Source organism: Hyla sarda, chromosome 10, assembly GCF_029499605.1.
Source record: "Hyla sarda isolate aHylSar1 chromosome 10, aHylSar1.hap1, whole genome shotgun sequence".
Taxonomy (NCBI): Eukaryota; Metazoa; Chordata; class Amphibia; order Anura; family Hylidae; genus Hyla; species Hyla sarda.
This window is the reverse complement of record NC_079198.1, coordinates 104948216-104965081: the sequence shown is the minus strand read 5'-3', so window position 1 is coordinate 104965081 and position 16866 is coordinate 104948216. Positions and strand designations below refer to the sequence as shown.

General features: G+C 43.4%; 1 protein-coding gene across 1 annotated transcript in view; it reads left to right on the top strand.

Moving 5' to 3' along the window:
* Positions 1-6180, top strand: part of VWA1 (von Willebrand factor A domain containing 1) — a 106149-nt gene extending 99969 nt beyond the window's left edge. The window contains exons 12-13 of the mRNA XM_056544275.1: positions 1070-1339; positions 5383-6180. Coding sequence (XP_056400250.1) covers positions 1070-1339; positions 5383-5414 — 302 coding nt within the window. The 3' untranslated portion in view covers positions 5415-6180. The remainder of the gene's footprint in view (positions 1-1069; positions 1340-5382) is intronic.
* The last annotated feature ends 10686 nt before the right edge of the window (positions 6181-16866 follow it).

The window sequence follows — 16866 nt, the reverse complement described above, 5'->3', positions numbered from 1 at the left end:
AACGTTGTCACTGGCTGACTCCATTTGGACCATCGATATAAATGTAGCTTGTCCGAGCATGGATACCTTTATGTGTCATTTTGGCAGTTTCCTGACATATCCATGCCTCGGAAGCGCAAATCGTGGTGTGAACTTAGCCTTATGAGTAAAATGTCAGCATCAGTATAACTAGTGTCAGGCAGCTGCTATCAAGGCAATAGAATTCTACGACATATCAAAAGATATCTAAATGCACATAATGAGGACATCATTTAACCCTTATAAAAATGACCACATTTCCTTGCTCAAACATTGCGAAATGGCAAATTTACCTATAGTCTTGTCTACATATCTACCACACATCTTTTGTGAAGACCTATATTTCACCATAGTTACTGACTACAAACAAACCCTGTTAAAGGGGTACTCCGCTGCCCCATTATTTGGAACATTTTATTCGGAATGCTTGGAACGGGCGCTGGGGGTCGTGACACGACCACGCCCCTCGTGATGTCACACCACACCCCTCAATACAAGTCTATGAGTCACCACACCTCCTCCCATAGACTTGCATTGAGGGGTGTGGTGTGATGTCACGGGGGGGGGGCGTGGTCATGATGTAATGATGCTGCCGCCAGCACCCAGAGTTCTAAACTGGATGCTGCACAGAAATTGCAGGGTCCCAGCTGCGGGACCCTCACGATCAGACATCTTATCTCCTATCCTTTGGATAGGGGATAAGATGTCTAGGGGCGGAGTACCCCTTTAAGTCTGTTACTCCACTTCCTCTTTAGACAGAAGTATGGAAAGTCTAACATATGACTGTGGGATTAGACTACACACATGGCTTGTTTATAACCATCAAGTGACATAAACCTGCATATGAATTGCTACAAAACGGTAGCATTTATCACAGCGGTTTTCAAAATAATTTTATTTTCTATGCACTGAAATTATAGAAAACTACCGTAATTGGTTAAAAGGTAGACACAGCATTTAAAATGTATATCAACTCGATGAATCCGTGCTCCTGCATTTATCAAAGAAAGTAGAAGTAATATCAGGTGTAAACATTTCTCCCTTTTGTTAGATGACACAAGAGTAAAGTACTTACATTTCAATGACCTGGGTGACAGAAGTGTGAAGGCTACATGGGGATCAGCAGATGGAGACGTACAGGGCTATCGAGTTCGGTGCCGGAGACAGGCAGGATCCTCCTCGGTTATCAGCGTAGCTCCGCAGACTCACAGTGTATATTTAACAGACTTGGCAGAAGGAACCATGAACAAGATCTGCGTCATGCCGGTCTATAAGAATGGAGAGGGGAAGAACCTGTGCCGAAAGATTCAGATGCAACCAGGTAGGTGACAGACTCAATGGATAGTCTTACCTATTAGAAATAACTAAGGGACACTGATGTAAGACCAAAACACGAACTCATCAGCCATTACTTTAAAGGAGAAATCCAGCCAAATTAAACGTATCCTCTATCCATAGGGCAGACAACCTTCGGCATTTGTATATGTTTTGTACTACATCTCCCATGATGCTTTGGCAGTGTTTTGGCTGTTAGAGCATCATAAAAGATGTAGCCCAAAACATCTGCAGTGCCGAAGGTTGCCTATACCTGGGATAGGGGATAAGTAGATTTTGAGCGCTGGGCCCACCCACGATTACCGAGATGGGACCTGGCGCTCAGACAGTACACGCTGCATTCATTTCTATATAGAAGTGCCGAAAAGACCCAAGTACAGTGATCCCTCAACTTACAATGGCCTCAACATACAATAGTTTCAGCATACAATGGTCTTTTCTTGACCATTGTAACTTGAAACCAGACTCAACATACAATACTACACAGTGTGAAAAAATATCAATGGCCGGAAGAACAGACAAATCAGAATGGAATGGACATTCACTGGTTAAACCCCTGTATTACTGAGGTGCATCTACTGACTGGCTGTCTGGTAGCGCCCCCTACAGTACAGGGAGGTATTACATGTTCTATACTCTTTACCTGTGCCAGGGTTACCTGCTCCTTTGGACACCAGGTGAGACGACTCCATGTTACTTTTTTAGGACACTGTGTGTACTGTACAGGACCCTGAAGAAGCTCCTGTCCTCTACATAGGCCATTGTTTCCCAAGCAGGGTGCCCCCAGCTGTTGCAAAACTACAACTGCCAGCATGCCCGGACAGCCTTTGGCTGTCCGGGCATGCTGGAAGTTGCAGTTTTGCAACAGCTGGAGGCTCCCTGCTTGGGAAACACTGACATAAACAGTGATTACAACTCCCAGCAGATCTTTCTTACTTTTATATGTAAGGATTTGTTTTATCTGCATTAGTTATCTACTTATTTTTGTTTAATCCTCACTTTTTCCTATTTTTGGATGACATTTTGGCGCCTTTAGAACCAATTACCAGGTTTCCATAGAGTTCTGGTCTCAACATACAATGGTTTCAACATACAATGGTCGTCCTGAAACCAATTAATATTGTAACTTGAGGGACCACTGTACAGCTCTCGGGAATCATCGTCTCTCTCATAGAAATGAATGGAGGGCGTGCCATCTACTGGTAGACAACACACACTCCGTACTGAGGGAGCCAGGGACCTGTCCCATAGATCGTGGGGGGTCCCAGCGACACCTTGCAATCAGCTACTTATCCCCAATACTGTGGATAAGGGATAAGATTACTTTTGCCGGAGTTCTCCTTTAACCCCTTAAGGACCAGGCCAATTTTCGTTGTTGCACTTTCGTTTTTTCCTCCTCGCCCTTTAATGGCCACAACTCTTATTTTTATCATCTACGGGACAAATTGTAATTTGTAATATCTTCATTAATTTTTCCATAACATATGCTCCAATAAACGGAAAAAAAAAATTATTTGTGAGGTGAAATTAAAAAATAAATCAATTTAGCAAATTTGGGGAGTTTCCTTTTTTACGCCATTTTCCGTGCAGCCAAACTAAAATGTAATCTTGAAACTTTAGGTCTGCGCAATTAAAACAATACCCAATTTGTAATGTTAGCATCATGTTTTACTAATTTTAAAAAATTCAGAACTTTTAGAAAAAAAAAATGTATATATTTTTTAACTTCTTTTTTTAATTGACTTTTTTGGCTACTATAACTTTTTTTTATGTTTTTGTTTACCAGGCTTTCTGAGGGCTCAGTTTTTATCGGTACCATTATGGTATTGATCAGACTTTTTGATTGCTTTTTACTTCAATTTTTCTGGGGTATGATGTGATAAAAAAACACAATTCTGGAGTTTGTTTTTTTTTTACGTTTACACCGTTCACTGTATGGGATAAATAACATTATATTTTAGATAGTTCGGCCAATTGCGCATGCAGCAATACCAAATATGTTTATTTTTATTATGTTTTACATATTTTTTTACATGGAATTTGGGAAAAGGGGTCACTTAAACTTTTAATATAGAAAGGATTAATGTATGTGGGTTAAATCTTTATTGAAATTTTTTTTTACACTTTGTTGGTCCAATTAAAGGGGTATTCCGGGCAAAAACATTTTATCCCCTATCCAAAGGATAGGGGATAAGATGTCTGATCGTGGGGGGGGCCCGCTGCTGAGACCCCCCCGTGATCTCCCTGCAGCACCCGCATTCTATGCGGGTGCTGAATCTCCAGTTTCGGAAACCTCCGGGAGATGTGACATCACGCCACGCCCCCTCCATTCATGTCTATGGGAGGGGGCGTGACGGCCGTCACGCCCCCTCCCATAGACATGAATGGAGGGGGCAAGGTTTTGATAAATCTCCCCCAATGAGTGTATTTGTAGATACACTGGAAGAATAGATGCAGCAAGATTGTTCTAAAAAAAGATAGCCATTGCCATGTACCTTTTTTCAGAATGTTACTTCTGTCACGTACAAGGCCTGATAAGCCATTGCCTTTAAAAAAAAACTATTAAAGGGAAGGATAGGGAATAAGTGTCTGATCGAGGGGGGTCAGACCGCTGGGACCATCTGTAATCTCCTCCCCTGCACCCAGCTCTCCTCATGCACAAAGCAACGTCAACCAGCGCACGGAGCGGTGGTTGACACGGCCCTTCCATGCATCTCTATGGGAGCGCCAGAGATACACGAGCTCTCCTATAGAGATGTATTAAAGCTGTTGTGTTGGCCACCGCTCTGTAATTGAGGAGAGCCAGGGCATGCAGCGGGAGATAGTGGGGGATTCAAGTGGCCGGTCCCCCAGTGAGCAGACACTTATCTCCTATGCTGTGAATATGGGATAAGAAGTTGAATGCCCCCCTAAGTTCCCCTTTAATGCACCATAAATAACTATTACTCATTGCATATAACACAAAGTACACAGAACTGCACTTACAAACCTCTTTGAATGCTTTGTGTTCAGACTGTCATAAAGAAGCTACATAAGCACCGAACTGCTAAAAATGGAAATAATTTACAATAGAAGAAAATGGATCTAAGCCTTCAGCCAGCCTTAATAACATTGAGTTTAGCCAAGAAGGTGAGAAGATTTCAGCAGCTTTTAGTATGAAATTACGAAGCGTCCTTGAGAAGAGAAGACAGATTGAATGCAATAAGCAATTACACTCGGCATTCAATATGATTAGGGATCAAGCCGTATCCTTGATAAACGCTGAAGGTTCACGCCATGGAACTGTACCTCTACATTTAGCTAAATAGAATTCAAGAGTTTTTCAAAATGAAGGTGACTTCTGCAGATGATCTTATCCCATGTAAAGTGCCTGTCATGTACCATTTATGGATTTCACGATAAGCAGAATAGATTAGGTTGGCGATCATGTGAACATTGAGAAAAAGTCTTGTCAGTAAGAATACGGAAGTTATAAGTATCTGTCTTTCTCCTTGTAGATGACATTTTGGCCTTACAAGCAATTGAACTATAGTTTATAATAGGCCCCTAGGTGGATAAAAAGAAGTTAAAATACAAAAGCGGTAACATGCAAAAACAACAGCTCATGGCCCAAAATCTGAAATTGCACTGAAATACATGCAAAATACGCTTGTGTGAAAGTGGCCACAGTCTATGGGTGCCTATGGGGCCTTACTGGGCCTCTCTATGCCTTCCATTTTTTAAAGGGATAAATATAAGTACACTTTGTTGAATTTTGTATGGTGGTTTGCTCCATTAGGCGCCATGTTTCAAAGTTATACTAATATTAGTACCATATTAGCACCTGACATGACTGTGGCCATATAGTACAAATACAGTAAGTATTCGGAGTATTGGGCGGACTAGATGAGCTGAATAGTTCTTATCTGCCGATACATTCAATGTCTCTAGGACTCCATAAGGCTCTGCGCACCAGTCCAAAACTATATTATACATACTAAGTCATGGAAAATATTGAATCTAATGACAATGTACCCATTTTCTCTTAAGGAACATCTGCAAATGGTTATTCCAGAATATGAACTCGGTAAAAGAAGGATAGAGATGCCATGAAGGCCATCGTGAATGGAGGCACGTGAAAGCCACCGGCTCTACAAGATGAGAAACTTTTACTATCTGGAGGTTTCTGCAGAAGAAAGCTAGAAGAGCGTGGGCACTTAGGCCTCAAGAAGAAGATGAGGTTATTATGGGATAACCTATTTGTACAGTCCTGTGGTCAAGATGATATCTAGTGACCACAATGAACCCGTGTACTTCTCTCATAACCACTTCAGACTGTTCCTAACACGTTCATATTAAGGTGTTCTTCAGGACTAGAAAATGCATGACCTGTCCTTGGAGTAGGCTATCAATATCGGAGTGGAGGTCTGACTATTAGCACTCCCACCGATCTAAGGGACCACGGTGCTTCAGTGAGTGCTGCCCCCCCCCACTCTTTGCTTACCCAAAATTCTTTAATGGCCGTCATGCTCCTCCCATAGACTTGCATTAAGGGGTCATGGCCTGAGGGCAGGAGGGCGCGTGGCCGACCCCCGCAGCGCGCACACAGCATTCAGAACTAAATGTTCCGAACGCTGGCCAGTGGAGTACCCCTTTAAAAGTATAGGACTCTGCTGGGTAAACCGTGGAGAAGACCACTCAGTGGAGCCCCACTAACTACCCCTTTAATCAATGATAAGCAGGGTTGTGAAGAAGAGTCAGACCACCACCGCTCTGATATTGATATCCTGGAAAATCACTTTACTCTTAAAGGGGTACTCCCGTGGAAAATGTTTTTTTTTTTTTTTTTTTTTTTTTTTTTAAATCAACTGGTGCCAGAAAGTTAAACAGATTTGTAAATTACTTCTATGAAAATCCCCATAGCAAACATATGCTTCTCTGGACAGTTCCTCAAATGGACAGCAGAGGTCAGCAGAGAGCACTGTGGTCGTGACATCAGAGAAATCCAAAAAGAAAAGCCTTTCCTCTGTAGTATACAGCCCCTTAAAAGTACTGGAAGGATTAAGATTTTTTAATAGTTTTTTTTAATAATTTACAAATCTGTTTAACTTTCTGGCACCAGTTGATTTAAAAAAAAAAAAAAGTTTTCCACGGGAGTACCCCTTTAATGTCAACATAGACTGAGCACATTGTTACCTGCTGTGTAATACGATGGACATCTTGCTTCAACATGGGCCTAGGATGGTAATGGTTAATAATGGAATAGGGTCCTAGAAGCAGCAGAAGATGTTCTATCTTTTTTTTTTTCTTTTTTATACAATTTTATACCTGCAAATGAGGAGATCTGTTACAAGAGGAAGAAATCTCTGAGCAAAAAGGAATACCCCGATATTACACAACAGACTAAAGTGATGGCTACCAAGCGAAGCCCCCCCCCCCCCCTCAAGTCACAGACCATGTCATAGACTACAAACCACTTTCTTCAGAAGTCGGGTGGTGCCGTATGAGGCAATCTTGGCAGATCGCTAGCTTTTGGCCTGTCAATCTCTCAGATTTCTTCATGTTGTCTAGATCCTGAAGATCAGTAGTGATTCTATCACTTTACACTACTAGATTAGTTTTAATGTGTAGGGGGCACAGTTAGCGCTCCCTGTGGATGGGTCCACAGCAAATCTGCAGACCTTTTCATGTCAAAAGGTAGGAAGATCCGCAGCAGAATATGTACATTTGAACATACCCTTAAAGGAGTACTCCACTGCTCAGAGTTTGGAACAAACTGTTCCGAACGCTGGAGCCGGGAGCTCGTGACATCATAGCCCCGCCCCTCATGATGTCACCGCCCCATCCCCTCAATGCAAGTCTATGGGAGGGGGCGTGACAGCCGTCACGCCCCCTCCCATAGACTTGCATTGAGGGGGCGGGGCGTGACGTCATGAGGGGCGGGGCTATGATGTCACGAGCTCCCGGCTCCAGCGTTCGGAACAGTTTGTTCCAAACGCTGAGCAGCAGAGTACCCCTTTAATATGCATGCAAGCAGTGGAAAAAAAAAGCTATATGGAGATTCGGAACTGGAGAAGAAATGACCACATAAAGCTCTGATAGTTGTACAGACATGTAGGATACCTATGGATAACCACTGTCCCTTTTTACCTCTAATTTGTCTCTATTCCTTTATGCCACATTTCTACTGTATGAGTAAAGGGGTTGTCAAGGATTAGAAAAAAGGGTTTACTTTTTGTTCCCTAAAAAAAGCAGCTCCGTTCTCCCCCATGAGCTGTGTCTGATGTTGCCGCACATCTCCATTCAAGTGAAAAGAATAGCAATACAGACACCTCCATAGACGAGCGTGGGGTAGATTCAAGAGAAAAAGAAGAAAACCCTTATGTGGAATTCTAGACAACCCTTTAGGCTAGGTTCATACTGTGGAATTTCTGGGCAGAATTTCTGCTGGAGATCGAGCAGGCGGCATTAGGACCGCGCGGACTACATAGATGGCAATGCATTTCTGAGCAGATCTCCCAAAAACATCCACCCAGAAATGCATTGCAGTCTATGGGGGGTAGCAATGCAGTATGCTTGGTCCTAGCGCCGCCGGCTCGATCTCCGGCAGAAATTCTGCAGTGTGAACCCAGCCTTAAAGGTATATGTCCAGTTTGGTGGGACCTGGCATTATGTGTTATGTAAAATTCCTATCAGCCAAACTAATCTAATTTAAAGCAGAATCGATCAAAACTTAGATCAGAGGAGCTGTGGTGAAACCAATTCCCGGCAGCTTGCTAAAGCTCATTGTCTCACAGTCTGTACAAATTTCTATATTTTAAGTATTTTTACTAACTTTTATATTTGTTTGTTTGTTGCACAATAAAAATGTAACAGCGGGTTGAACAAGTACAGTGAATTGGTCAACTTTCATTGGGAACTCAACAATAGCGATAATGGTTTACCTATAGGTGCAACAGGCAACTACCGTATATACTCGAGTATAAGCCGACCCGGATATAAGCCGAGGCCCCTAATTTCACCCCAAAAACCCAGGAAAAGTTATTGACTCGACTATAAGCCTAGGGTGGGAAATACATCATCCCCCCCATGTCATCATCCCCCCCTGTCATCATCCAGACCCCCGTCATTAACACCCCCGTCATCATCCCCCCTTCATCATCACCGCCTGTCATCATCCCCCTGTCATCATCCCATACCCCCCCTTCATCATCACCACCTGTCATCACCCCCCTGTCATCATCCCACACACCCCTACATCATCACCGCCTGTTAATCCATTGGTCTTCAACCTGCGGACCTCAGATGTTGCAAAACTACAACTCCCAGCATGCCCGGACAGCCGATGGCTGTCCGGGCATGCTGAGAGTTGTAGTTTTGCAACATCTGGAGGTCCACAGGTTGAAGACCACTGAGAAGGGATTGACAGGCGGAGAGTTCACTCGAGTATAAGCCGAGGGGGGTGTTATCAGCACGAAAAATCGTGCTGAAAAACTCGGCTTATACTCGAGTATATACGGTAGTCGTGATGTTATATCGCAGCAGTAACAATTCACAGGCAAAGCAATATGTTCCACTTGCAATATGCAGTATAACAGAAACTTAAAGGGGTACTCCGGTGGAAAACTTTTTTTTTTTAAATCAACTGGTGCCAGCAAGTTAAACAGATTTGTAAATTACTTCTATTAAAAAAATCTTAATCCTTCCAGTACTTATTAGCTGATGAATACTACATAGGAATCTCTGCTGACATCTCTGTCCATTTTAGGAACTGTCCAGAGCAGCATATGTTTGCTATGGGGATTTTCTCCTACTCTGGACAGTTCTTAAAATGGATAGAGATGTCAGCAGAGAGCTCTGTGTTCCAAAAAGAAAATAATTTCCTATGTAATATTCAGCAGCTAATAAGTACTGGAAGGATTAAGATTTTTTAATAGAAGTAATTTACAAATCTGTTTAACTTTCTGAAGCCAGTATCCTTTAAAGGGATACTCTACCCCTAGACATCTTATCCCCTATCCAAAGGATAGGGGATAAAATGTCTGATCTTGGGGGTCCTGCTGCCGGGAACCCCCGTGATTTCTGCTGCGGCACTGCAGTCATCCTGTGCACGGAGTGAACTTTGCTCCGTGCCTGATGACTAGCTATGCGGCACTGAAGTCATGGCCACGCCCCCCTCGTGACGTCAAACCCTCTCCCTCAATGAAAGTCTATGGGAGGGGGCATGACGGCCATCACGCCCCCTCCCATAGACTTGCATTGAGGGGGCGTAACCATGACGTCACAAGGGGGGGGGGCACAATTCCAAACGAATGCTGGGTGCTGCAGGGAGATCTCGGGGGGGGGGGGCACTGGGGGGGCTTCCAGCAGCGGGACCCCCGCGATCAAACATCTTGTCCCCAATCCTTTGTATAGGAGATAAGATGTCTAGGGGCGGAGTACACCTTTAAACATCCTTCACATCAGGTTCTACATAAACTTCTGAGCTTCTCACCCAAAACTTGGCACATTCAGTCCCAAAGTCGGTATCTTTGGTGCAGTGTTTTAGTATCCAACATAGCACAGACAAGCTGATCTGCTTCAGAGCAACTCCTCTCTGGCAGTGCTGGAACGCCTGTGAGATCACGTACAGGACTACAACACACCACAGAACTAGAGTAGGGGAGAAACATTGGGGGAGCTTTGTCAAAACCTGTCCAGAGGAAAAGTTGCGGAGTTGCCCATAGCAACCAATCAGATCGCTTCTTTCATTTTGCAGAGGCCTTGTTAAAAATGAAAGAAGCGGTCTGATTGGTTGCTATGGGCAACATTTACTTTGCACAGGTTTTGATAAATCTCCCCCATTATCTCCAGAAACTTCAGTCACTGCCAAAACCTGGACCCAAACTCCAGTCTTATGTTACTGAGGCAAGAAGCTACCTACCACCCACCATCTTACCAGCTGCTTGCTTACAAAATATCTACCGTATTTTTCGCAGTATAAGACGCACTTTTTCTTCCCCAAAACTGGCGGGAAAAAGTCGGTGCGTCTTATACGGCGAATACACCCCTATCGCGGCGGTCGCTTCGGCCATCAACGGCCGGGACCCGCGGCTAATACAGGACATCACCGATCGCGGTGATGCCCTGTATTAACCCTTCAGACGCGGCGATCAAAGCTGACCGCCGCATTTGAAGGGGAAGTGACACTAACCCGGCTGTTCAGACGGGCTGTTCGGGACCGCCGCGATTTCACCGCTGCGGTCCCGAACAGCCCGACTGAATAGCCGGGTTAGTGCTTACAGGACACCGGGAGGGACCTTACCTGCCTCCTCGGTGTCTTCTCCGTTCAGGGATCCCCTGTATGGCCGGTGCTCTCCTTCCTCGTCATTATGTCGTCGTCGCTTACGTGCATCGGCGTGCATAACGACGTGATGACGGCGACGGAGAGCGAGGATACCCGGCCGGCAGCAGAGACGTTCAGCAGCAGGCCGGCAGCAGAGACGTTCCGGAGCGACGGGGACACGGCGACAGCGATGGAGCGACATCCAGGGCAGCGGTGACGGGTCCGGAGCGGCGGGGACACGTGAGTATTAAATCCTATGCAGTGGTCTTCAATCTGCGGACCTCCAGATGTTGCAAAACTACAACTCCCAGCATGCCCGGACAGCCAACGGCTGTCCGGGCATGCTGGGAGTTGTAGTTTTGCAACATCTGGAGGTCCGCAGGTTGAAGACCACTATTGGGTTAAAAATCTTAAATTTTTTTGATTTTGCACCTAAAAATAGGGTGCGTGTTATACGCCGGTGCGTCCTATAGGGTGAAAAATACGGTATATCCCTCTCTTTCTCTCTGTTAAATGATTGGCATATATGTTTTTATAAAAACAAACAGAAAAATTGTGTAGACCGATGCATCTGTCAAGCAGATAGCTAAATGGACAGACGCAGCTGTCAGTCGTGAAAATATGCTGGTTTATATTATGTCCATTTTCTCTCTCCATGCTGCAGTCTATATCCGATGAGATGTAAAAGATGAAGATGAAGCATCCAATCCATCCAATAAAGAAGACCTCTGACACCTAGTGGATAAAATGGGTCCCATTTACCTTCACAGAGGTGTCCATGGTTTTTCATGCTTTACTGATTTTTTTCCCCCTGTTGACACCATGTGGTGAAACATGTTGGAAGAAGATTGTCTAATTTAGCAAATTTCCTAAAGTAAAACCTCCTGAGTGTGCACTGCTAGTGTACATAGGATAAATTACTTACGTTCAGAGACTGACAGCAGGCAACGGTGTTTGGTTGGACCAGTGTTGCAAAACTACAACTCCTAGCATGCCTGGACAGCCAAAGGCTGTCCAGGCAAGCTGGGAGTAGTAGTTTTGAAACAGCTGGAGGCACCCTGATTGGGGAACATTGTTATATGGTTTGATGGGAAAAGCTTAGGAGTCCAGTGGGCGGTCCTACTCAGTGACTTGGCACTCTTCCTTATATATGTATGCAAAGATAACTGACAATCACAAGAGGAAGCAGAGGTTTTCGTGAATAGATTAGTAGCAGTTCTGAATCTTTTCCCACAAATGGCCGTAAATGTTGGTACCCCTGAAATTTTTCTAGAAAATGAGGAAAGGTACTATACAGGCTGGAAGTAGCGTGAAACAGACTGCCGGTTACGTCCCCCGCCTCCACTTCTGACCCAGCTTGTTATGCCTGACACCCATCAATAAATACCGTTTGGATGGTGAGTGCAATCCCTGTCTCTTTTGTTCACTACTTAAAGGGGTATTCCAGGCCAAAACTTTTTTTTTTTTATATATCAACGGGCTCCGCAAAGTTAAACAGATTTGTAAATTACTTCTATTAAAAAATCTTAATCCTTCCAATAGTTATTAGCTTCTGAAGTTGAGTTGTTGTTTTCTGTCTAACTGCTCTCTGATGACTCACGTCCCGGGAGCTGTGCAGTTCCTATAGGGATATTCTGGGGATATTCTCCCATCATGCACAGCTCCCGGGACGTAACATCATCATTGAGCAGTTAGACAGAAAACTTTAGAAGCTAATAACTATTGGAAGGATTAAGATTTTTTTAATAGAAGTAATTTACAAATCTGTTTAACTTTCCGGAGCCAGTTACATAGTTACATAGTTAGTATGGTTGAAAAAAGACATACGTCCATCAAGTCCAACCAGGGGATTGAAGGGAAGGATGTAAGGGGATAAGGGAAAGGGATGTAGTTTTATAATTCTGCATAAGCATTAATGTTATTTTGTTCCAGGAATGTATCTAATCCTGCTCTAAAGCTGTTAATTGTTCCTGCTGTGACCAGTTCCTGAGGTAGACCGTTCCATAAATTCACAGTCCTCACGGTAAAGAAGGCGTGCCGCCCCTTTAGACTAAACCTTTTCTTCTCCAGACGGAGGGAGTGCCCCCTCGTCCTTTGGGGGGGTTTAACCTGGAACAGTTTTTCTCCATATTTTTTGTATGGGCCATTTATATACTTATATACGTTTATCATATCCCCCCCTTAAACGTCTCTTCTCAAGACTAAACAATTGTAACTCCTTTAATCGCTCCTCATAGCTAAGATGTTCCATGCCCCATATTAGTTTAGTCGCGCGTCTCTGCACCCTTTCCAACTCCGCAGTGTCCCTTTTATGAACAGGCGACCAAAACTGAACAGCATATTCCAGGTGAGGCCGTACCAATGCTTTATAAAGGGGGAGTATTATGTCCCTGTCCCTTGAGTCCATGCCTCTTTTGATACATGACAATATCCTGCCGGCTTTGGAAGCAGCAGCCTGACATTGCATGCTATTCTGTAGTCTGTGATCTACAAGTACACCCAGATCCTTCTCTACCAGTGACTCTGACAGTTTAATCCCCCCTAAGACATACGACGCATGCAGGTTATTAGTACCCAGATGCATAACTTTACATTTATCCACATTGAACCTCATTTGCCAAGTGGATGCCCAGACACTTAGTCTATCCAAGTCATCTTGTAACTTATGCACATCCTCTATAGACTGTACCGTGCTACAAAGCTTGGTGTCATCTGCAAAGATAGAAACAGAGCTGTTAATACCATCCTCTATATCATTGATAAATAAATTAAACAGCAGCGGGCCCAGTACTGAACCTTGGGGTACACCACTAATAACCGGGGACCAATCAGAGTACGAATCATTGACCACCACTCTCTGGGTACGATCCATGAGCCAGTGTTCAATCCAGTTACAAACTAAAGTTTCCAAGCCCAAAGACCTTAACTTACCTGTCAGATGTCTGTGAGGGACAGTATCAAACGCTTTGGCAAAATCCAGAAACACTATATCCACAGCCATTCCTCTGTCAAGGCTTCTACTCACCTCTTCATAAAAGCAAATTAGATTGGTTTGACAACTTCTATCCTTAGTAAACCCATGCTGGCTATCACTTATAATACTATTATCCCCTATGTATTCCTGTATGTAATCCCTTATAAGTCCTTCAAACAATTTACCCACAATGCACGTTAGACTTACCGGTCTATAATTGCCTGGCGAAGACCTAGAGCCCTTTTTGAAGATTGGCACCACATTAGCCTTGCGCCAGTCCCTTGGCACAATACCAGACACCAGAGAATCTCTAAATATCATGAACAAGGGTACAGATATTACTGAACTTACCTCTCTAAGAACTCTTGGGTGTAGTCCATCCGGCCCTGGAGATTTGCTTACATTTACTTTACTTAACTTACCTTGTACCATCTCTACATTAAGCCAGTTCAATACATTATATGATGTGTTACCAGCACTGACCTGACCAATGTCAGCTCCTTCTTCCATAGTATATACAGAACTAAAGAACCCATTCAGTAGCTCCGCCTTCTCTTGATCGCCCGTGACAACCTCCCCATTATCATTATTAAGGGGTCCTACATGCTCTGTCCTTGGTTTTTTTGTATTTATATATCTAAAAAAATATTTAGGATTAGTTTTGCTTTCTTCGGCCACCTGTCTCTCATTTTGAATTTTTGCTGTTTTTATTACATTTTTACAGATTTTATTAAGCTCCTTGTACTGTTTAAATGTTATAGCTGACCCATCAGATTTGTATTTTTTGAAGGCTATTTTTTTGTTGTTTATTGCTCTTTTAACCTCATTTGTCAGCCATGTAGGCTTTAGTTTTAATCGTTTATATTTGTTCCCCTTTGGTATATATTTAGCTGTATAGTTATTTAGAGTTGATTTAAAGATGTCCCATTTACCTTCTGTATCAGTATTTGAGAACACCTCCCCCCAGTCTATGTCCTGTTGTGCAGCCCTCAGCCCAGGGAAGTTTGCCTTTTTAAAGTTATATGTTTTTGCTTTCCCCGTCTGTCTTTGTTTTCTACATTTTAAGTCAAAAGTAACTATATTGTGGTCGCTATTACCAAGGTTTTCCCTCACAGTTACATTACCAACCAGCTCTGCATTGTTGGAAATGATCAGATCCAACAAGGCATCACTTCTTGTTGGGTCCTCCACAAACTGGCCCATAAAATTATCCTGCAATAAATTTAGGAATTGTCGCCCCTTTGTAGTTTTAGCCAACCCCCGGCCCCAATCTATATCTGGATAGTTAAAATCTCCCATTATTACCACTGTACCTGCCCGGGCGGCCCTCTCTATTTGTTTATACAGCCGACCTTCTATCTCTTCAGTGATATTAGGGGGTCTGTAGATTACACCAAATATTATTTTTTCAGTATTTCCCTCCTTTTGTAATTCTACCCACAGTGATTCCACCTCCTCAGAATCATCACACACTATGGCATCGTTCACACTGACTTTCATACCACTTCTTACATACAGACAGTCTCCACCACCTTTTCTGTTCATTCTATCCTTGCGAAACAATGTAAACCCCTGCAGATTGACAGCCCAGTCATGCGAGGAGTCCAGCCATGTCTCAGTGACCCCAACTATATCAATATGTTCCTCCAGTATCAAGGCCTCAAGCTCCCCCATTTTATTTGCTAGGCTTCTGGCATTTGTGAACATACACTTTACATTTCCATTAAGTTTTACACATATAGTCTCACTAATGGGATTTTCAGAGTTATTGGGGTTAATGTCATTTTTTGAGTTATAAGGGATAATTGTACTATTTAAGTTATTGGGGCTAATGGGATTTTTTGAGTTATTGGGTCTAACGTTATTATTTAAGTTATTGGGGCTAATGGGATTTTTTGCGTTATTGCGTCTAACGTTGTTATTTAAGTTATTGGGGCTAACGGTATTTTTTGAGTTAATGGGGCTTATTGTAGTTATTGAGTTATTGGGGCTAATGGAATTTTTTGAATTATTGGGATTACAATTTTTCGGGCTACATTTATTTTTACAGCTGGTTTGTAACGCATGAATCTCCTTATCCACTGTTCTTAACCTCCCCCCACAGGACTCCTCTCCACCCGCCATTATGTCCTGACCCCTCTCTAACCTATCCATCCCACTGTCTGCTTTCTTTGCTTTATTATCCTTGATATATAAAAAAAAGTTTTTGCCTGGAATACTCCTTTAATATTTGGTTGCACACCCTGTGGAAAAAATAACTGAAATCAGCCGCTTCCTATAACCATCAATAAGCTTCTTACACCTCTCAGCCGGAATGTTGGACCACTCTTCCTTTGCAAACTGCTCCAGGCCTCTCTTATTGGAAGGCGCCTTTTCCCAACAGCAATTTTAAGATCTCTCCACAAGTGTTCAATGGGATTTAGATCTGGACTCATTGCTGCCACTTCAGAACCCTCAAGTGCTTTGTTGCCATCCATTTCTGGGGCTTTTTGACGTATGTTTGGGGTAATTGTCCTGCTGGAAGACCCAAGATCTCGGATGCAAACCCATCTTTCTGACACTGGGCTGTACAGTGCGACCCAAAATCCGTTTGTAATGCTCAGATTTCCTGATGCCTTGTACACATTCAAGGCACCCAGTGCCAGAGGCAGCAAGACAACCCCAAAACATTATTGACCCTCCACCATATTTCACTGTAGGTACTGTGTTCTTTTCTTTGTAGGCCTCATTCCACAGTGGAATGATGTGCTTTACCAAAAAGCTCTATCTTGGTCTCATCTGTCCACAAGACGTTTTACCAGAAGGATTTTGGTTTGCTCTAGTTCATTTTGGCAAAATGTAGTCTTGCTTTTTTATGTCTCTGTGTCAGCAGTGGGGTCCTCCTGGGTCTCCTCCCATAGCGTTTCATTTCATTTAAATGTCCACAAATAGTTTGCGCTGACACTGATGCTCCCTGAGCCTGCAGGACAGCTTGAAAATATCTTTGGAATTTGTTTGGGGCTGCTTATCCACCATCCAAACTACCTTGCGTTGACACCTTTCATCAATTTTTCTCTTCCGTCCATGCCCAGGGAGATTAGCTACAGTGCCATGGGTTGCAAACTTCTTGAAAATGTTGCGCACTGTGGACAGAGGCAAATCTAGATCTCTGGAAATGGACTTGTAACCTTGAGATTGTTGATATTTTTCCACAATTTTGGTTCCCAAGTCCTCAGACAGTTCTCTTCTCCTCTTT